General features: G+C 40.0%; 2 protein-coding genes across 2 annotated transcripts in view; one reads left to right on the plus strand and one right to left on the minus strand.

Moving 5' to 3' along the window:
- Positions 1 to 16,014, plus strand: part of plekhg6 (pleckstrin homology domain containing, family G (with RhoGef domain) member 6) — an 18,036-nt gene extending 2,022 nt beyond the window's left edge. The window contains exons 2-15 of the mRNA XM_042222153.1: positions 2,882 to 3,086; positions 3,618 to 3,746; positions 4,045 to 4,182; positions 4,593 to 4,688; positions 4,796 to 4,846; positions 5,126 to 5,275; positions 7,216 to 7,326; positions 9,447 to 9,596; positions 9,720 to 9,854; positions 10,371 to 10,490; positions 10,602 to 10,734; positions 10,831 to 10,946; positions 12,391 to 13,859; positions 15,837 to 16,014. Of these exons, the coding sequence (XP_042078087.1) occupies positions 2,882 to 3,086; positions 3,618 to 3,746; positions 4,045 to 4,182; positions 4,593 to 4,688; positions 4,796 to 4,846; positions 5,126 to 5,275; positions 7,216 to 7,326; positions 9,447 to 9,596; positions 9,720 to 9,854; positions 10,371 to 10,490; positions 10,602 to 10,734; positions 10,831 to 10,946; positions 12,391 to 13,859; positions 15,837 to 16,014 (3,181 nt within the window). The remainder of the gene's footprint in view (positions 1 to 2,881; positions 3,087 to 3,617; positions 3,747 to 4,044; positions 4,183 to 4,592; positions 4,689 to 4,795; positions 4,847 to 5,125; positions 5,276 to 7,215; positions 7,327 to 9,446; positions 9,597 to 9,719; positions 9,855 to 10,370; positions 10,491 to 10,601; positions 10,735 to 10,830; positions 10,947 to 12,390; positions 13,860 to 15,836) is intronic.
- A 480-nt stretch (positions 16,015 to 16,494) lies between these two features.
- Positions 16,495 to 19,209, minus strand: LOC102311151 (lymphocyte activation gene 3 protein). Its single transcript, XM_005925236.3, has 8 exons — positions 19,006 to 19,209; positions 18,787 to 18,916; positions 18,397 to 18,605; positions 17,958 to 18,212; positions 17,558 to 17,866; positions 17,223 to 17,471; positions 16,992 to 17,113; positions 16,495 to 16,872 (listed from the first exon to the last, which is right to left on the minus strand). The coding sequence occupies exons 1-8, from the start codon at positions 19,064 to 19,066 to the stop codon at positions 16,777 to 16,779; spliced, it is 1,431 nt and encodes a 476-aa protein (XP_005925298.1). The 5' UTR covers positions 19,067 to 19,209; the 3' UTR covers positions 16,495 to 16,776.
- Between the last annotated feature and the right edge of the window lie 1,341 nt (positions 19,210 to 20,550).

Genomic DNA, 20,550 nt, shown 5'->3' on the forward strand with positions numbered 1-20,550 from the left:
GTAGACTGGGTGGAAAGAGAAGGAAGCAATCTGTTAATGTTACGTAGATGGAAGTAGGCAGAACGGGTGAGAATATTGATGTGAGATTTACAGGAAAGTGAACTGTCTAGGATGACACCAAGGCTCTTAACCTGAGGAGAAGGGAAAACTGTGGAGTTATCGATGGTGAGTGAGAAATGGTTGGATTTGGTGCCAATAAGGAGGATCTCAGTTTTATCCTCATTGAGCTTTAGAAAATTAGAGGTAAACCAGGATTTTAACTCGGATAGACATTCTGAAAGGGAGGAAGGTGGGAGGGAGGAATCAGGTTTGCAAGAGAGATATAACTGGGTGTCATCAGCAAAACAGTGAAACTGAAGATCAAATTTGCGGAAAATTGTACCTAGAGGGAGGATGTATATTATGAAGAGAAGAGGGCCTAAAACTGAGCCTTGTGGTACACCAGAGGTGACAAGGAATAGACGAGAGCGTAATGATCTTAGTTGAATAATCAGGGAACGGTCGAGGAGATATGATTGAAACCAGGCGAGGGGTGTGTCAGAGATGCCGAGAGAGGAAAGTCTGCTTAGAAGGATAGAGTGAGAAATGGTGTCGAAGGCTGAGCTCAGATCTAAACGGACGAGAATTGTGAGAAGACCAGAGTCAGCTCCGATTAGAAGATCGTTAGTGACTTTAAGTAAAGCAGTTTCTGTACTGTGACATGAGCGAAAACCAGATTGAAATCTCTCGTAGATGTTATTATTAACCAGGTGTAAATGAAGTTGAGCTGCAACCACTTTTTCGAGTATCTTAGAAATGAAGGGTAGATTGGAAATCGGACGGAGGTTGTTAAAGTTGTTAGGATCTAAAGAAGGTTTTTTCAGTATAGGAGTGACTGGAGCAGTCTTGAATAAGGAGGGAACGATATCGGTGGTGAGAGAAGAGTGAATGATAGCAGAGATGAGTGGGAGTAAAGAAGAGAGGCAGGATTTCACAAGCCCCGTGGGCATGGGGTCAAGATGACATGTGGCAGGCTTTGATTTACATATGAACTCGGAAATATCAGATAAATCTGGAAGATGAAAAGTGGAAAATGGCTCAAAAAGGAGAAAAGGTTCTGGAGAGGGCGTAGACACAACATTTGATCTGAGTTGCTGGTGGATGTTATTGATTTTCGTAGTCCAGAACAGCATCAAGGAGTTGCATGTTTCAGAGGAATAGAAGTGCGGTGGTAAAGCGTTGGGGGTTGAATTAGTTTGTTGAGAACTGAAAACAGAGTCCTTGCATTACCTTCATAAGAACTGATAATACCAGAGTAGAAGCTTTGTTTGGCCTTGCTGATGGAGTCTTTATACTGAAGTACGTGATATTTATAGATTTCTGAATCAACAGTTAAACCAGATTTCTTATATTTACGCTCTAGCTGCCGAGCTTTGGCCTTCAGAGCTCGGAGGTCAGAGGTAAACCAGGGAGCAGAGCGAGCGAAGGAAACAGAGTGGGTTTTTACAGGAGCCAGAGAATCAAGGACAGTGCGTAGACAATTATTATAATATAACAACAAATCATCAGGAGTAGAATAGAAGTCCGGAATCTGAACATTGTCCAAACTGGTAGTGAGAATGTCCATATCAATGTTCTTGATGTTGCGGAACGAGATGAGACGGGTTGGCTTGGTAGAAGAGCAGCAGAGAGTGAGGTTAAATGAAAGGAGGAAGTGGTCAGTTATGGGGATTTCAGTAGCAGAAAGATTAGAGGGAGTAAGACCAGAACAGCAGACCAAGTCCAGGGTGTGTCCTTTAGAGTGAGTGGGAAAGTCGATAAATTGTTTAAATTCAGAGCCTTCGAGACAGGAGGAAAAGTCTCTGGTGAGCAGAAGGTCATTATTGTCCACGTGAACTTTGAAATCTCCCACCAAGATCACATTTGGGGAGAGAGATGAAAGATGGGTTAGTAGATTAGCAAAGTCACTGAGGAAGACAGGGTTAGGTTTGGCGGTGGGAGGTATACAGTAGCTATGATGGTGGGAATGGGTCCAGTCAGCTCACATGCAAGGATCTCTAGAGAACTAAAGGAATCAACATTAACTGGCAGGACTTTCAAGTGCTGGTGAAAAAAGATCGCGAGACCACCCCCACGACCTGAGCAGCGGGTTTGGAAAAGTAAACAAACCCCAGAGGAGTAGATTCATTTAGCTGAGAAAAGTCATCAGGTTGTTGCCAGGTTTCAGTTAAGCAGAAAAAGTCAAACTTACGGTCAGATAGGAGGTCTTGGATGAGAGGTCCCTTACTTGTCAATGAACGAATGTTTAGAAGACCGAAGTTGAGTGGAGTATTTTCTTTTTTGCTAATCGCGGTGGGCGCCCTGGGCAGGTGGGCTAGAGATTGATGGTTGACAGCCCAATCAGGGTTCCTGCGAGGGCGGCGAGTAGCAGACCAGAACGACACTTAAATCAACTTAAATTGTTTAAGTTAAATCAAATCTTTAAATAAATGAACACAATTATAAGTTCTGACATGTATTGAGTTTTCTTAATTTTTCGTATTTTTTTAAGACTATTTAAAATGAAACAAGGCTCTAAATGGCGTACCTTTTGCTGTGCATTTATATGTTGGACTGTTAGCTGTTCATTTGGACTGATTGCTTACACTCAAACTGTGTCACTGATGGGAATCCTGAAAAGTATTTTTAAAGTGGGATTTTCCATGAATGATCTGGAGCTTGCCACTGAGTTTAATGATAATTCAGTTTATCATTATATCTAGGTTGTGAGTCTGATGTGCATTTACTCATTGGATTTAAAAAAAAGTCCTAATAAAAGTCCTGTGAAAGGACTGTTTTCTTTTTGAAGAAGTCATCACACACTTTATAATGGCACTGAGTAACTCTGTGTGCTCCTCTTTAGCCTTATCCCAAACGCACAGCATGTAAACAACGGAGGGGGGAGTGAATCACCAATGGAAGAAACGGTGCTGCAGACTGTGGATGGAGAGAGGCAGAGGGAGACGGAAACCAGAGAGCCTGATGTCGTTGACGGGAAAGCTGCAGACCTAAACATCCACCACAAGAGGGCAGCAGACAAACACAAGTACAGCACAATCGGCTATCAGGCAAGTGGAGTGGGACAGAATTGTAAGGATGGGGCAAGCCTACTGTTCTGGCACCAGTGGGGGTTAAATTAAGTAGATTTACTTGAGTACTTTAATTAAGGTAATTTTCTTGTATATGTTTATAGGCTGAAACCCATTATTCCTTTTTTGTTTTGCAGCTTATTGACTTATTCTGGACAACTTAGTATTTAAAACCAGTTGAAGTATTTTTCATACATTATACTGATTTTTATAGAGATCAGCACTTTATGCAACTTAAATATTAAAAATATGTCATTATGAAAATTATAAATTGGCACTTGAAGCACTCTTACTTTGACTATTTAAATGTTTTATTGATAAAAATCCCTGTACTTTCACTAAGATGTCAAAAACCTTGACTTGTAAAATACTTCTTCTGTACCGAAGTACCGTGCATTAAGTTTAGATTCAGTTCTAGGTGTGTTACACTGTTTCAGTTCATTTATTTTCATTGCAATCCTCTCTTGTGCATACATGCTCACATGTCCCGCTGCATTTTTGTGCTTCCAGAGGCGAATGAAGCAAAAGGTCGCGAATGACTTTGGAACTCTGAGTAAAGGAACTTCTGCAGGAGCCAAACCCAGAACTGCACTCAAACAAGTCCTGTTCAGCCAGGGAGTGTCTGACAAAGCGTCTGAGGTATTGTGCTGTGCTCATCAAACTACATGCTGGTTTTCTAAGGAACAGATACAGACTTGCTGTAAAGGCAACCGCCCACTCAAACGCCCACTCAAACGCCCAAATTCACAGCAGCAGTGCAGTTCATTCTGTTCCACTGTCATACTTTTAGATGTAACCTGTGGCCAAAACTAACATCTATTTCTATTAAGGAAGGACTGATTCAGTAGAGCGTCATATTTTCTCCTCATTTCCCTGCCTGATTATTTTCTTCTTCTTTGTTATTTATTTATTCTCATGGTTTATGACAACTTCCCAGGAGCGAAGTCAACTGGATGGGTTGAAGCAAGTCCTGGAGGCCCTCTCTCTGTCAGAGGATCTCAGGTGGAGATGGAACGAGGAAAGTCAAGGAACCACGCTGGAGACGAGCTGGACAGATATAGTGCAGTCTCATTCAGTACGGGCCCTATCGTTATATATATATTTTTCTTTTTCTTACTGCCAACAAATCAAATTAAAAGAACAAAACAGATCAATTCATTGGCCAAGGCCTGACATCCTGTAGTTTATTCTCATGTGGTCTAAATGAAGTGCACAAATTGTTTATTTCAGTAAACCATGCCATTGTACATGCTTCTTATGCACTGCCTTTTTAGGAAATAAAAGCACATTTTCTGGCAGGAACAATTGAGCTTGTGTCCCGTGTGAACTGTTGGCTGTGGGGGTGGCAAACAGTAATAGAGGAACTGATACTCTGTTGGCCTTATTCTGGCTGTGGGACTCGTTGATGGCAATAATCATTACACAATATGCACATTTGACATTCTTTCTGATGACCCTGACATTTCTTCTGCTTCCTCTTTTCAGACAATGTCAAAAATACAGAGACACCAGCAGGAGGCGCTGTGGGAGTTTGTCTATACTGAACTCATCTTCATCAACAAGCTGCTTATTATAAAAGACGTAAGATGTCACTCCCTAGCTGCTTACAGTCAGTTACATTAAAGTTTCAGAGCGGAGAAAGGGAGTTTCGACAGGATGTATAACAAAGTTGTGTCTGCCTCCCACAGTTGGTTATTGCGGCTCTTGTCCAATTGCACCAAAAAGGATTTCTCCAGGAGGTCAGTGTGCAAAGCATGCATTATCATTTAAATACTAGAAACACAACAGTTTGCTGCACAGTCACTTCACCTGCAGGACTTTTTTTCCGCTGTTCTGCTTACCACTGACATAGATTGATTAACAACGAGAACATCCGCTTAAGATGAGGCAAAATACAACTCGAGTGCAAGTGGAACATGTAGCACAACAACACATTTCCACTGAGAAGTCGGAAAATATAGCAAAGCAGGGGAGTTAAACACATGTCTTTATTTTTGTCGCACTTCCTGTTTTAAAAGGTGACCCCCGAGCAGCTTTTCTCCAACCTCCCCTCCATCCTCGAAGAACATCAGCAGTTCTGGCAGGAGGTGGTTTATCCGATGTTACAGGAAGCGCGAAAAACAGGCAAGCCCTTTGACCCCATGAGGTTAGACCCTGGATGTCTCCAGGTAAGTCCCCCCCCCCTCCAGTCTGAATGATACTGTACGTGCAGACAGTTTATATTACCGGTCAGTTATAGAGTCTCCCCCCTCCATTTTCACCTCTTACATCATGCTTCACCTCCATGTGGGTACAGGTTTTGTTTCCACATGAGTTTGCTTTTCTGCACGTTGTTTTGGAACAAAACATCCACCAGATGTATGACATATAAGCACATTTACTCACGTACAATGAAGTAATACATAAAAGTAGTCCTGCAGGTGGAAACACTTGGGATATGTTTATATATTCTGCCATTTTTCTAGGCCTACTTGTATAAATTTATGTGCATATTGTTTTAGGACAAAGACACAGTTTTTGTGGTTTTGCCTCTGTACACCATCACAGTGGATTTTAAATGAAGCAGTTAAGATGCAATTGAAGAGCAGACTCTGAGCTTTAATTTATGGGTTTTGCAAAAACCTTGCATAAACTCTTTGGGGCATTACAGACATTTGTATACAAAGTCCTCCATTTTTACAAACTTGTGAAAATGCACACCTGACTGATGGACAGTTTAATGGCCAGCTGATATCTGTTGGCTTGTTCTTTCATGGCAAATGAACCAGACACAATTTTTGAAGTGCTGGGTTTTTGTTTTAAAGCTTTTCAAAGTAATTTTAAATATAAGGCCCAAAGTTGACAGTGCAAGTGAGGGAGGCTGTCATTCGGCTGAAAACTCCACACAAACTTATCAGAGAGACAGTACAAACAGTAGACCGGAAAGACCACAGAAGAAAATGGCAAAGTGCATGATGACAGAATTATTTCCACAGTTAAGACAACAACTAACCGAGTCAAGAATATAGTATGAGGGTGGGGAGTTTGTGAAGTGGGTGGGGGGGTAAGTGAAGTTGTTGAGGGGGGATATCATTATAAAGATCTACGCCTTCTTGAACAATAAACAGGTTTATAACCAGATGCAAACCGCTGGTTATGCGCAAGAACAGGAAGGACAAATTAGACTGCTCCAGAAAGCATCGAAAGTCAAAGAGGTGTTGATGCAGGTGAGGGAGGTCATCACTGGACTGAAAAAGAAAAGAAAACCAAGACAGATAAATAAATCAATAAGTAAAGGAGGTACAGTCTTAAAAATAAAGACTATGTGAACCAGCTCAGCTCAACCAAAAGAAAGACAGAGGAAGATAACTAAAGTGCATGATGACAAGGTTATTATCTTATAATGCTCATTTTTATATTATTACTGTATATTATTATTAGTGAATTACTTCCATGGTTAAGAAAAAACAACTTCACAACATCTAACCGAGTCAATAACACTTGTGGGGAGGTAGGTGTACTATTGTCACCGTCTACAATCAAGTGACGCCTTGATGAATTTAAATGCAGAGGGTTTACAGCAAGGTGCAAACCGCTGGGTATGCTGAAGAACAAGGTAGCCAGATTAAACAGTACTCAGCATTCATCCATATGTTGTAAAACTGATCAGACTGCAAAAGGATGAGGACTAAAAAAAAGCAACCCGAGGGTTTCTCAAAGCAAAGAAATGGGATATTCTGAAATGGTCAAGTCAGTCACCAGGTCTCAACCTGAAACAGCAGCTTTTACAGTTACTGTAGATAAAACTAAACCAAGTATCCAAGTCTGCACTTCAATCACACGTTTATTATTTGAGTAATAATTCACTGCGGTGGTGTACAGAGGCAAAACTGCAAGGACATGGTGTCTTTGTCCAACAAACTATGGGCATAACTGTTCCTGCAACAGGGAAATTTGAAGCTCTTCATGTGCGTCACAATGGAGCAAAGTGAAGTATCCAAGGGTTAAAAAGGCATATTTAACTAGATGGCGGCGTTAAAGCTAGCGCTAACCTCTGCATCGTTAATAATAATGATAAACATACTGATGTGACTTTATGGGGACTTATCCTTTTCTTTTTTTTCCCCAGTTTCATAAACGCTTCTCTTCCTATCATGAATACTGCCTGAAGGAGGAAGACAATCTTGAATTCTCGCGCAGGCAGATGGAGAACAACCTACATTTCTCCACTTACGTCCAGGTACAGTGAAGCAGCAGTAACATCCATATACAGCTTGTGCATGCATTCTATACATCTGAAGATCAAAGAATTGCTCTCCCACACTAACCCAGTTATTATTTCAATGTAATTCATTTTAATGACTGACTAAAAGTTCAGTTGCTATTGGTTGTGTTTTGTGGTTTGTAATGTTTTCATAAGCTTGTGGGCGACTTCTTAGAGCTGCTTCCTGACGGGCACCAACGTCTTCTCCAAATGATTCAGCCTTAACAGCGGTGTGAAAGATATCTAGTTCACAAAGATTTGTGCAGAAGATTTATGGGAAAAGAGGCTGCAAGAAGAGTGTGACCTACAACACCTCTTACATATTTGGCTAACAGGCAAACGATCCTCACTTTGTCCCTGAGAGAAGAAGCGAAATCCTTGTGGGGATGGTCACGTCTGGTGTCGAAAAAATCAGAATCATCACAAACATCGCTGTGACGAGTCAGAAAGTACCTTTAGATGAACATAATCATATTTAAACTAAAACCAGTTCTATATTTGTAGATATTTCCAGCAGAATCAGCTAGTGCTACCTTGTGTTTAACAGTTAAAGCCTTCCTTTACCAAGAACTGGCGCTTACTGGGCAATGAGGGTGTGGCTGTTAAAACAAAAATAACTCATTTAAGGTTTTTTTCTTTTTCCAGTTATAGTTTCATTCAGAAGGTTTTAGAGGTGGTTCTGATATCAGTCACAGAGTCTTCTGGCAGTTCATTAATAAAATTATAGAGAAATCAGAGACTTCTGTGAATTGTCTTCACCTTCTTGTTTAATCACTGTGAAGTCGATGATTTTATCAAATATATAATTAGTGCATTCGTTAGATAAAGACAGGGTTTTTTTTTCAATTCTGTCTCTCCACATCACCACAGTGGGTTTTTAATCAAACGATCAATATGTGATTGAATTCAAAGGAGCTTGCAAAGAAAAGCGTCTGGACTTCTTTAAGTTGCTTGAAGACGTTTCACCTCTCATCTCAAGCAACTTAAAGAAGTCCAGACGCTTTTCTTTGCAAGCTCCTTTGACTACGATGACCTGGATGACTGAGAACCTTCACAGACATGTGATTGAATTGACTTTCTTTGAATCTGCTCCTTCCATCGGTTACTCGTGGTGGTACAGCAGGACTTGCTGTAATTCAAAGGGTTTAACAAAGTGTAGAAGCCATGGACATCATTAAATGCTGTTTCCCTGAGATGCTCTGCCAGGCCTTCGGTGAAGCAAAATTCAGTTGCTGCTGTTTGTGGTTTTCTTTTTTCCGCCTTCCGTTTTATCTTCAGTAACTGAAAAGCTGCTCTGTTTGATGTGACTGACTTGACCATTGTAGAACGTGTCGTGTCTTTGCCTTGAGAAACTCTTGGACTGCTTTTGCAGTTTGCTTCGGGTCACTATCCATTTGCACTGTGAAGCCCTGCCCGATCGGTTTTGTAGCATTCGGATAAGTCTGATATATGTAGCATATGTAGTTTTATGGAAAAATCTAATCTGTCCTTCCTGCTCTTGAGCGTACCCAGTGGTTTGCGCATTGTTGTAAATGTGCTATATTTGCACTCATGGAGGCGTCTGTTGATTGTAGATGTTGATAATGATGCAGCCACCTCCTTGACAATGTTTATGACCTGATTAGTTGCTGTGTTGTTGTTGGTCTTGTTTGTCTTAAACGTGGAAATAATTCTGTCACAATGTCTTGTGTGACATCTATTTCACTTTCCTTGACATCTCTTTGGGCCTCGTATTCAAAATTACTGGGAACTTTGAATCACTTGCAGATATTATGACTGCTTCATTGTCAAGAAATAACAACAGACCATGAAACTGTTTGTCACTCTGTCTAGATGCGTAAAGAAAGTTTTTCTAAATTGCTGAATAATTAATTTTTTTTCTTGAACCCATTGAATTGAAGTTGAATGCCTGCTGTTTAGTCAAGTAACATCCGCTGTTGTGCTGTGCAGAGGCAAAACTACACAAATTCTGCATTATTCCAATGAGTCTTGAACTTAACTGGATAGTTTTAAGAAACTTGGTTGTCAGGCTATCAGTTTTATTTTGAAAGCATCAAGTTGAGTTCATATTCTTGTGTTTTTTTTGTCCTTTCCAGTGGGTAGAGAATCATCCTCAGGGCGATCGGATGCGTCTTGGAGACATGCAGGCCAAACCCCATCAGAGGATCACAAAGTATCCCCTGCTGCTCAAAGCTGTGCTCAAACACACTCAGGACCCTCCTGTGGAGCACACACTCAGAGGCATGGTGAGGATTAGATACCTTTAAATAAAATCCTTTTAAATTCACCACAGAATGTTTTTCCCTTTATAGATGCAATATGTGAGTCATTGCATCACACTGGCCTCCTTTGTCTGTTCCCTTGTACAGTTGTTCAGTGTAAATAATTTTTTGGAAGGTATCAATGACTACCTGCGACTAAAAGATGAGCAACACGCACTCAACATCTCTGCTCAGAGGTTGGATGGGTATGAGGTGGATGGACTAAATGAGGAAATCGACAGGGTAAAACACATCTTTGTCATCATTTTGTCACTTTTCTCTGTTCTTTGGAGTTATTTTGTAGCTTATGGATTGACCTTTCAACAAAAAATAAACAGACTTACTTCATTCTTAAGCCCAGAGGACATTCTGTGTTGAAAGTGTACTTTTGTTTTACTGCAATAAAGTCTACACATAAAAAGTGCATTGATGTTTGTGTGGCTTGAAATCTGGAGAAGAGAAAAAGTTTAATTCAAAGATGCGAGAGCTTAGATGTCACATCTGTGTTTACCTTGTTTTGTGGATGTAAAGCACGAAGTGCTGTAATGACTAAGTTCTGTGGGCACTGAGTTTATTGTTGTGGTTTTCTAAATGGTGGGATTCACACAAGAGTGGGTTACATATTGGTGAGATGCAGCAGGTCAGTGTTGAGTTTATAATCACTAGTGCGTGTAATGTAGTGAACAGGAAACTCAAAGATATTACCTCTATTCTTTTGAAATGCTTCTAATATTTACATGAGGTTGATTTCGTTGACAGCATGTCCGAGAAGTCTGCAAGTTTGACCTAACGTGCCCCATCAAAGGTGTAGGTTCTGAAGTTGTACGCAAGCTGCTGCGTGAGGAGAGCTTGAAGGTTCGAGGCAGGAAAGACAGTAAAGTGAGCAAAAACTGTGCACTTAATTATTATGATTTTAATTTGCGTTCCTCAAAACTACTACAAATTACTTTGTATTTATTAATTTTTTCCCCTTTTCTTGGTATGATGTAGCTGGAGTTGGTGGCTCTGCTTTTCTCAGATGTGCTTCTACTCACCAAAGTCCAGAAGAAAACAGAGCGGCTGAAGGTGGTTCGACCTCCTCTGGCTCTCGACAGGATGTACTGCATACCACTGAAAGATGGCTGTGTGTAGCACTTTCTTTTAGACTAGAGTCGAGACACTTGGATGTAGCTTAATTATTATAAAAAGAACAATCTAACTGTCTGTCTGCTTCTCTCAGATTCATTTCTCCTTGTGGAGGTAGGTGAGCTTCAGAGTGCTATGAATGTCGTCATACTTGTCGCCAGCACCTCAGAGAATTGCTCCATATGGGTGTCCACCATCGACCAAGCGAAGGTATCAGAAAATAAAATAAAATATTAGAAATTTTGAAATCTTTGTAGTCTGGCTTAACTTTATCTGTAAGAGCACCATACCTTTTGCTATGAGAATGACAGTGTCAGGTTTTGGTTTAGACCCCACATAGTTGACAGAACTTTAAAAGCATCTTCTTATTGCAGTCATTCAGTGTTACAGTGTTGCTATTTTAACACTGATATAAATAAGACACAAGCTCAGTGACCTATTTTCAGTCATGACTCTGGATAGTCATGTTTTGGAATCTTTTTTTAAATTCCTCCAGAAAAATATTTAATTCTGCCAGATTTCCAGAAGTGAGAGCAACTCCATCCCTGCCTTGTTAGCAGAGAAACCCATATCATTTTTGGACACTACTCAGGCAGCCAGCTGTTTAAGGAAAACTAAACATGTCACTACTGGTCCAATTGGGGAGGGGACCAGAACAGCTCAGCTGCTGTACACTGAGGATAAAAGGAAGGTTGGATAAAAGTTACTTTGTCGTCACCTGTTAGAACAGAAAGCTGCAAGAATGCATGCCTACTTTTTACTGTCCTGCTTTGCATAATTTTCCATCTTCTCAGTGGAAATGTATCATTGTGCACTTGAGTTATGTTTTGTCTCAGCTTAAGCGGATGTTCTTGTTGATAGCCAGTCTATGTCAGTGGTATGTAGAGCAGTGGAAAAAGGCCGGCATGTGAAGTGACTGTGCAGCACATTGTTGTGTTTTTAGTGCCTTCTAATATATTTTGAACTAAATCTGAGTTATCAGACTATCTGCAAAGTTGGCTCCAAAAATTAAAAATATGCATATATATAACAAAATTATTTTTTTTTCAGTTATGATTAGAGTCCGATCCTCCACCTCCTGAATTTGGCTTGTGTTGATGTGATATTTTCACTGATATATCCACGGATATTTTCATTTTTGTTGCACAACTTGTCATATTTGGTCTATCTAGCATTTGTTTTTTGATAAAAAAAAATTCATTTTAAGTCCTGCGAAAGACTTTACAAGACTACCTGATTTTTTTGTACTGCCCCAAACGGGGAGATTTGTCCCAAACTGCAGATCCTGGTTAAATTTTATCTTGAGAAAGTCCAGTAAAAGAAATTAAGAATTTAAACTAGGCTTTTATCTTCAAAGGTGCCTTTTCAGTACCCGCCCACAATTCAATCCAGTTTCATAAAACATCTAAAACATAGTATTGACATAGTATTGCTAGTAGAATTTGGGGTACTTCATGTAAAAATGAATGGCAGATAGAATCTGTGGGCTGCATTTGCAAGCCATTTAGTAATTTCATGTCGTAGCTCCTTCGTTAGAGCGTGACGGCAGTACTTTCAACATTTTGGTGGAAATGTGTGGAACCAGTAGGTGGTAAATGGGTGTTTTTATGTGTGAACTAGTTGAGTCACTTTTTTTCTTTGGATGGTTTATTAGGAAACACTGAGGCAGTTGAGAGAGGCAGAGCACCACAGACAGGAGACAGAGACAAACCAGCAAAATGAAAACCCTGTTAAAGAAGCAATGACAGACGATGTGGAGACAGAAGAACAACCTGTTGCACAGCCAGGAATGGAGACCTCGATGGACGAATCCACTGATGATACTTTTATCTCTAACTTGATAAATGGGTTGGCTGAGCCAGAACCGTATCAATCTCCAGATGAGATGACCACTAATAAAAGTGAGTTACCTTTTTGGTGCACAGAGCCCAATAACACTGAGGACAAAATCGGGCGCAAGAGGCGTTCACCAGCTTTCAGGGAACATGAATGGATAGAATTGGGAGTGAGACATGATCAAAGTGGAAACCAGGGGGAGGATGAAGACAGAATTGTTGAATCTCAGATGACAGAGGAGCAGAGCATGACTTTGAGACAGTCTTTCCCTCCTCTGGATTCTCTCACAAGTGCTGCACTGCCATTTAAACACAACACTGTAAGAAAATACAGTTTTTTACCAGGTGAACTCCCAGATGTTGACTACCCAACAAATGAAGATGACACTTTACAATCTAATTATCAACCGATAATAATGAAGGGACCTGAGTTTTTAAGACAGCAGACTCAACAAGAAATATTAACAAGAAAAGGCTCAGATTCCCTCTCCGTGAACCAGGACGCAGGGAGAAATTCCAGTGGCAGTCTGTTTGGAGACACTAAGACACCTCAACAGGCGTGGGTCTCCAGAAATATAAAGTCACCTGGGATACAACGGAGGAGACCAGTCAGCACAAATCCAGCCACTTTTCGCACATCTAAGGAGTTTTTTCAGAGTTTGGAACAAACTGGGGCTGCTTCAAACAGCTACTCTTCCTCTAATTTTGGCTCAGACTACAACCCAAAGCTGAAAAGAAACTCTCTTCCTATCTACATGCCCTGCCAATCTGATCCACAGCAGACAGTCAAACTGGGCACCCTGAAGTCAAACCCAGACACGTTTTGGAATGATAGAGTCTTTTCTGATCCCCAAGCCTTCTCTGAATCTGAGCTGCCTGACAGGAAGTTGGAAAACAAAAAGCCCAAAATAAAAACCCACAGAAGTTCTTCTGTTTCCAACATGAAACCAAAAGGAAAAGCCAAACTTCGCCCCAGTAGCTTACACACGCCACCCCAAACAGACGATGAACATTCCTCACGACTGGAGGGCCTTTTAGAAAGAGCGAAAGACAGAGACAGGGGGAGAGGAGGATTTAAAAAAGACAGAAATTTAAAAACAACAACTCTGAGGTCAAGATACCCTTCTCCTTCTCCCTCATTTTCTGCCACATCTTCGCCGTCACGCAGTGATGGAGACAGAAACACAGACTTGGAGGAAGTGGAAGTAGCAAGACCCAAGGCCCTCAGCGTGAGTCAAGGATGGAAGGAGCAGCTGGTAGATGGAGATGAAGATGAGCAGGGGAACAGGTCAGTATATGGCAGTGATAAGTTCCCTTTGTTTTCATTCTTATTCACATTTTATTTAAAAGGGACCTTTTATCCTCCTCCATTTTCTGTCATTTATCTAATCCCCGCAAATGAAAAGCTCAGGCTTTTGTTTCGCTCTAAATGTTCGTTTCAACCTACGAATGACGTCAAAGAGCGGCCATATCCCTAATATGGTCTTCTCAGGCACACTGCACTGACTGTAAGAGCGTGCACCCCACCCACCTGCTGTTCAGAAAACATTTCTTTTTTAGAGGCATTAATGAGAAGAAAGCTGGCTTATTTCAGCCTGAGGCTGCAACAAAGCTCATTACAAGATAAATTTTTGAACTGTGAATCATGCAAAGCTACTCTAGTAGAGTCCGAGAATAAACACAGAGCTGTAAACGAGCACTACCAGGACTACTGAACATTTAAAAACAAGTGATTACTGCCAGGCAAGTGATTTTCATCCTCTAAGAATAAAGACATAAGGAATACATGTAAAACAACAGCCCTGAACATTTACTGTCACACACAGACAACAATCAGAGAAAACATGCACCTATCATATCAACTCAAAAGATTTACATATTACATATTTTATCTTTAGATCGTTATGGGTATAAAATCTTTCCTCAGAATAGCTAAGTTATCAAGATGAAACAGAGCAAATTGAGCCTTAAAAGCCACAGTTTTCCATAATGTTCAAAGAAGATTTGTTACATTAAAATTTCCATTGACATTTGAAGTCACTTGTGGTATTACAGTATTTGTATCTTCATAATGCTTTGCATTGCTGCTGATTTCTGCTGCATACTGCACTTACCACAGTAAAGACCACAGTGGGGTCGGGTGGGTTGCTTTCTCTCATATGCCCCACATACTGACAGACTGAGTTGAAGCAAATAGTTTACGCTGTAGTGCAGATCAGACATTTAACTAAAAAAACTCACTGACTTAAAATAGTGGACAGAGTTAGCACGCATCACTTTTAAATATATCTTTAAGCCCATAAAGCTTCTAATCTTTAAATGAGTTTTCAGTGAGGTGTAGGCTGGTAACAAATAGACCGTTCTGTTACAGTGGAAATGTTACTGTCTCTAACCTCAATGTGCTATAAGCACGCTTAGGTTTTGATTAACATAATGAATAATAATGAAGCAAATTTCTTTCTCACAAAACACTGAGAAAAAAAACAAACATTTTTCTTGTTTTAAAGTTTGTTTTTTATGCCGGAGTCAGCAGCACTCCTAAAATATCTTTATTTACTTTTTTCTAAATTTAAATATTGTTCTTCTGGTTAGTAAAAAGTATGTATAATTCCTCAATTATTGTTGGAACATTTATTCTAATTTAGTGTTCTTACAATATTGAAAACTGTGGATCTTTATACATAACATTATACATAATGCTTATGCATTATACATTATAACAGGTATTATGTAACATATAATATCTATATAATATGTATTAATATATCATTCTACATGCTATAGAAAACAGAGATATAAGTCCTGAAGTATAGAGTTACTTTTACTGTGTTTTTGTTTTTACTATTTTGAACTTCTTCTTCACTACGCCGTTAATTAAAATAGCCTCCTCTACATCAGTTTAGTAACATTAGTTGCAACTCTTCAGAGTCAAATTAGTAATATAAAATTTAATTTTAATCTTTTTATAGGCTCAGTTAACACTTTAAGCCTGTGTTTACACAGCTTTACACTCGGAGCGATGTGCACCTTAAAGCATCAATAAATATGTTGTACTAAAAGCAACATCATGGTAAACCTGGACATTCTGCATGTTTATCTTTAATGTTGTCACTGAAAGCACATTGCTTTATATATATATATGTGCTTATTAAAAATGCATCATCCGACTTGAGGTAGACTAAAAGCTCTTTAAGGGGTCACCTGATTGTGACCCGGTAAATGTTGAAAGAATGATGACCTTTGACCTTCTGTTTCCCCCTTTCAGTGTGTTTGCAGAAGGTGTAAATGTGGATTGGCCCGGCTGGTGCTTTGATGACGAAGAAGTTAATGATCATTTACGTCCTTCCACAAATGGTTTTCTGGAGGAAATCAACCAATCTTTGGCCTTGTGTGGTATCAGCGAACTGTCGGAGCAAGAAGATGGCGAGTGCAGCCAGGTGTAGCGTGAAAGCGGCATTGCAGCTGTAGCCACAGAGTGGTTTCAGCGCTAAACTGCCAGCCAGCTAGCTGAGGTCAGTCGCAGTGGGTTGTCTAAAAACTGTCGGAGCAAGAAGATGGATGTGGATCTTAATTTCAGAGCGATGAATTGACAAGGATGGTAGACTTTTTATAAAAAGTTGAAGCAACCTAAGGAGGGAAAGGAGATTAACAAAAGATACTTCTTTGCACAAATATTTTATTTGTAGCACATCGGTCCTCACTGTCTGAATTTTGGACCATTAATTATTCTGAAGTGAATGTAAAATAGCGATAAATGTAGTCAGTGTTTGGTTTATAGAGCTAGTGTTTGATGTAAATACTGAAACTTGTTTTCTAAGTTGCTGTGTATTTTATTTATACGAGCACCAATAGTTCTCTGCCACTGACCAACAATAATTCGACTGTGCATACGTGTAATAAACAAAAATCGATGTATTTCTGTTAAATGCTTTTTATTTGTCAAGCAGTTTGTTCTCAGTTTGTCATTTAAAAGCAAATGTAAATCGTCACACATACAACAGTTTAAAACATGCACAGCTGAAACACAGGATATAGTGCATTTCATTTTTGTTCGAATGAAACAGCATTGCTACAGTATCTGCTCTGAAAATATTTACAAAATCTGTGTAAACAAGAGTCTCTCAACATATTGCAGGCGGCAAGAGATTTTGCTTCAATTTAGTGCTCTGAAATTCTTCCAGCGAAGCCTCGAATTTTATGTGTCCTTAGATTTTCTCCCGGTTCCTTTCTCTCTCCTCCCGCTCGTTGGAGATGGTATGAACAATGGTCTCCAGGGCGGGATACTGAAAGATCCTTTTCCTCTGTGGGGAAGAGATGTACAGCGTTATTTGAGGTAATCCCTACAGATATAATCTGTGAATGCACGCTTTCATATTTATTCTATGCGATTTTTCAAAATTACAAATTTTGTTTTTTTTACCCTTTGGCGGTTCTTGTACATCTGAGCCACAATGAGGAGCAGAACAATGAGGAGAAAGCTGAGGCCGACCACTGTGGCGGTGTTATTTGATGCGCTTGAGGATTTCTGTCCGCTCAGACCACCTGCAAAAATATAAAATAAACATTTAAAAAAAGGTTTTAATGTTCTTTATAGTTAATATTTATTTTTTAGCACAGCAGAAGTAGAAAAACACCAAAAATGCGAACTTACTCATCAGATGAGTATTGTATGTCACATTCCCCAAAAGGCCATCTTGCCCATAGAAACTACATGTCCATTCGCCCCAGCTCTCCTCTGACCCGTCGGTAATGATTATTTCCTTCCCCTTCTGGATGGACCCAACAATCGCGGTGCCATTTTCATCGTAGGTCACATGAGCCCACTCGTATTCGGTGACCTCGCTTGCATCGCTCAGCTGGCAGGTCAGCGTCGTTGAGTATTTTTGCTTTAAGCGGACGACTGAGAAAAGAAACAAGAGAAATGATTTTATATCAAAAATACAAGTGCATTGAATTTTCCCTCAAACTGAAAGATCAGAAACTTACTTTTAGCAACAACAAGCTGCAAAGTCCGAGTCAGCCTTTGCTGTCCTACATTCCCACTACATCTGTACTTTCCTTCGTCCTCATATGTGACCTCATTAATACGGATAGACCTATCCCAGCGGAGCCGATCAGGTGAGGACGAAGCCAAAGAAAGCAGTTGGAGATCGCGGGTGGATGGAGACACAGGATTGATTTTCTCCCAGCCTGCGCTCAAAGTTCTTAAACCAGAGGAAAACACACAGGGGAGAGTGACCGGAGACCCCACAGTAGCGTAAACCTTGGCGTTATCTTTGGGTGGTTGGATGATTCCTGTGCAGGAAAGAAAGAAAGAAAATTGTTAAGAGCACAAAATACTTTATCCAACAGCTTCATAAATCAGTTGTCCAGCTTAATATTTCACCTTTCACATCCAGAGCTGCTGAAGCTTGGCCCTTTTCTCCTTTGTACGTCACGACGCAGGTCCAGGTTCCGCTCTCTTTCTCGGTGACTCTTAAAACCCTTGAAACTTTGTCGCCGTGCAAGCCGGTTTTAGCCTGAGGCAAATATGGATTGTTGTTTAACATCCACTCCACAGAGACGCCATGACGCCAAGGTTTCAAAGCACAAGAGAGTTGAGTGTTGCTCCCAGAGAGGGGAGCCGGTGGAGAAAAGGACACTGTAAATGAAGAGAGTGAGATTTCTGTCAATTTACAGTAAATACTACATATTACAAATGTTTAATATTTATTTTATTGGTCACATTTTTATATCACAAATAAATATTACTTTTTTATATGGTAAAAAGCTCTGTGGTCTTTTGTAATTAGTGAGTGTAGGCGTGCTCGATTAGTGCTTCTTACCTTTAATAAGTCTGAGCATGACCTGCTTTTCAATCACTTGGTTTCTAAGGTCCACTTTACAGGAATAAAGTCCAACATCGTCCTCTGTCACGCTGTTTATCTGAATGCTGAATGTGCCACTATCAAGCTGGAGGTGGGGGCACTGCACACGTTGGGACCATCGAGAGCCGCGGTATTCCAGACCGTTCCGTTCCTTCCTCCAAATAGTGCTGTAGATGAAAGGGAATCACAACAATCCAGAGTCATCAGCAAATAGATACAAGTCTTTTATTAGTGAATGAGGAAGGAGTTTGTTGTTGTGTAAGGGGTTAAAGCTGGTTAATCTGCAGATGAAAAGTGAAAGAGAATAGCAAAAATGTAAAAAAAAAAAAAGGAGAAGTTTCATCTTACCCTTTCTCCTTATGACTCCAGACAATCGCAGGTGGACTGCTGATCAGTATTGCAGGGTATTTACAGGGTAGTACAACATCTGAGCCTTCTGCAGCAAATACTTCACTGTGTATCGCCTCACATCTGGAGCCTGTGTGAAGAAAAACATGAAATTAACTTCAACTTTTTTAAAAATTGCATTTTAGCGCAGATTTGCTTTTGAGTTGATCACACAGTTACCTGTTATAAGAATGGAAACCATCCCAAAGATAAAAAAATCCAACAAGTTTGTTTTGTTCATTTTGGTTTTGTATCCACAAACTCTTAAACTCTGCCTTTCTCTTCAAGCGCTGCCTTTTCTGGTATGTTTTTGCGATGTGGGTTGAAGAGGTTTATATATCAGCCCGTGGGAAGGTACCGAAGGCAGGGCGTCTGGTAGTTCCTCTGCTGATCATGTGACTTCAGCTACACGCCAAGCGTTCTTGCGGTCTTTCTTTGTCAGCCTGGAAACTATAAGACAGAGATGTAAACAGGGAGCCCCACTTCCTCCCACGGATTCTCTCTAATGTATTTCCTGTTTCTTTTGCGTCAATCACTCTGTAAAAGTATGTTCGATTATTGAATTTCTAAACCAACGAATACACAAGAAACATACAGTATGAAACCATGGACGGTAAGATATTCTGTATTTATACCTCTAAAAGTCACTTATGTTACACAAAGTTTGGGGACAAATAAACAATAATGTGTATATTCAACATTTACTCGACAGCAAGTGTTTAGAATATCTTCAACATCATTCACGGAAGCTCGAGTTGCTGTTTTGAAACCGAGATGGCAAAACTGCAACACCAAACTACTTGTCATGATCTCGTCACTGCCAGTTAGTTTTGTTTACAACCACTAGTTAGCTCCACTACTCACGATCATCATCATGATCATCATCATCTCCAGTTTGAGAATGAGGACATTTATGGTATCTTCTTGTGAAGGATATTCATGAAAGTGAATCATTCCCTCCATTCTCATTTTTTAGTGGCTCTCAGCTCAGTAGAAACGGGCCTACACTGCCAGACAAACACGTACCGTTTTAGCATATTCCATTCAATATCAAGATGAAATGCTCACAGGGAATACTGTCAGGTTAGAGGAAATACACCGATTACAGCTCTTCCCCTGAATCTCGTCAGAGGAGTTAGACACTTGTAGGAGATCATTAAGATAACGTAGAGGTGAGATGGTAAAGGGAATGTCTGCCTGCCTCACTGAATACTTCAGCCACCTGACAAGTGATGCTGCTAAACAGGGCTTGCTTTGACAAAGTGTGGTTTATATTTTTGTTCTGTTTGATGTCGTGTGTAAATACATTTAGATGTACCACACAAAGAATTGCTGCTGCGGGTGTGGTGTCAGTAAAATGTCAGTATAATAAATATATACTATCTGTTCGTTTTACCTTTAGAACTATTTCTATGTGTTGTTTTTCACTCTGCTGTATAGTTAAATAATTACACATTTTCTGTTTAATTATTCATTATTCACCACGTCAGTACATGACAACAGACAATACAGAATACAGGCTAGGCTCACATTAAACAAAGAAAATATCACCAGGCATCAATCCACCTGTGTGTGAAGCTACCTGAATCTCCTTTTATTAACATCAAATACACTGTATTAAAGTACAGGATAGATAGATAGATAGATAGATAGATAGATAGATAGATAGATAGATAGATAGATAGATAGATAGATAGATAGATAGATAGATAGATAGATAGATAG

This window comes from Haplochromis burtoni, unplaced genomic scaffold (assembly GCF_018398535.1).
Source record: "Haplochromis burtoni strain Fernald_Lab_line unplaced genomic scaffold, NCSU_Asbu1 Contig_80, whole genome shotgun sequence".
NCBI classification, from domain to species: Eukaryota; Metazoa; Chordata; class Actinopteri; order Cichliformes; family Cichlidae; genus Haplochromis; species Haplochromis burtoni.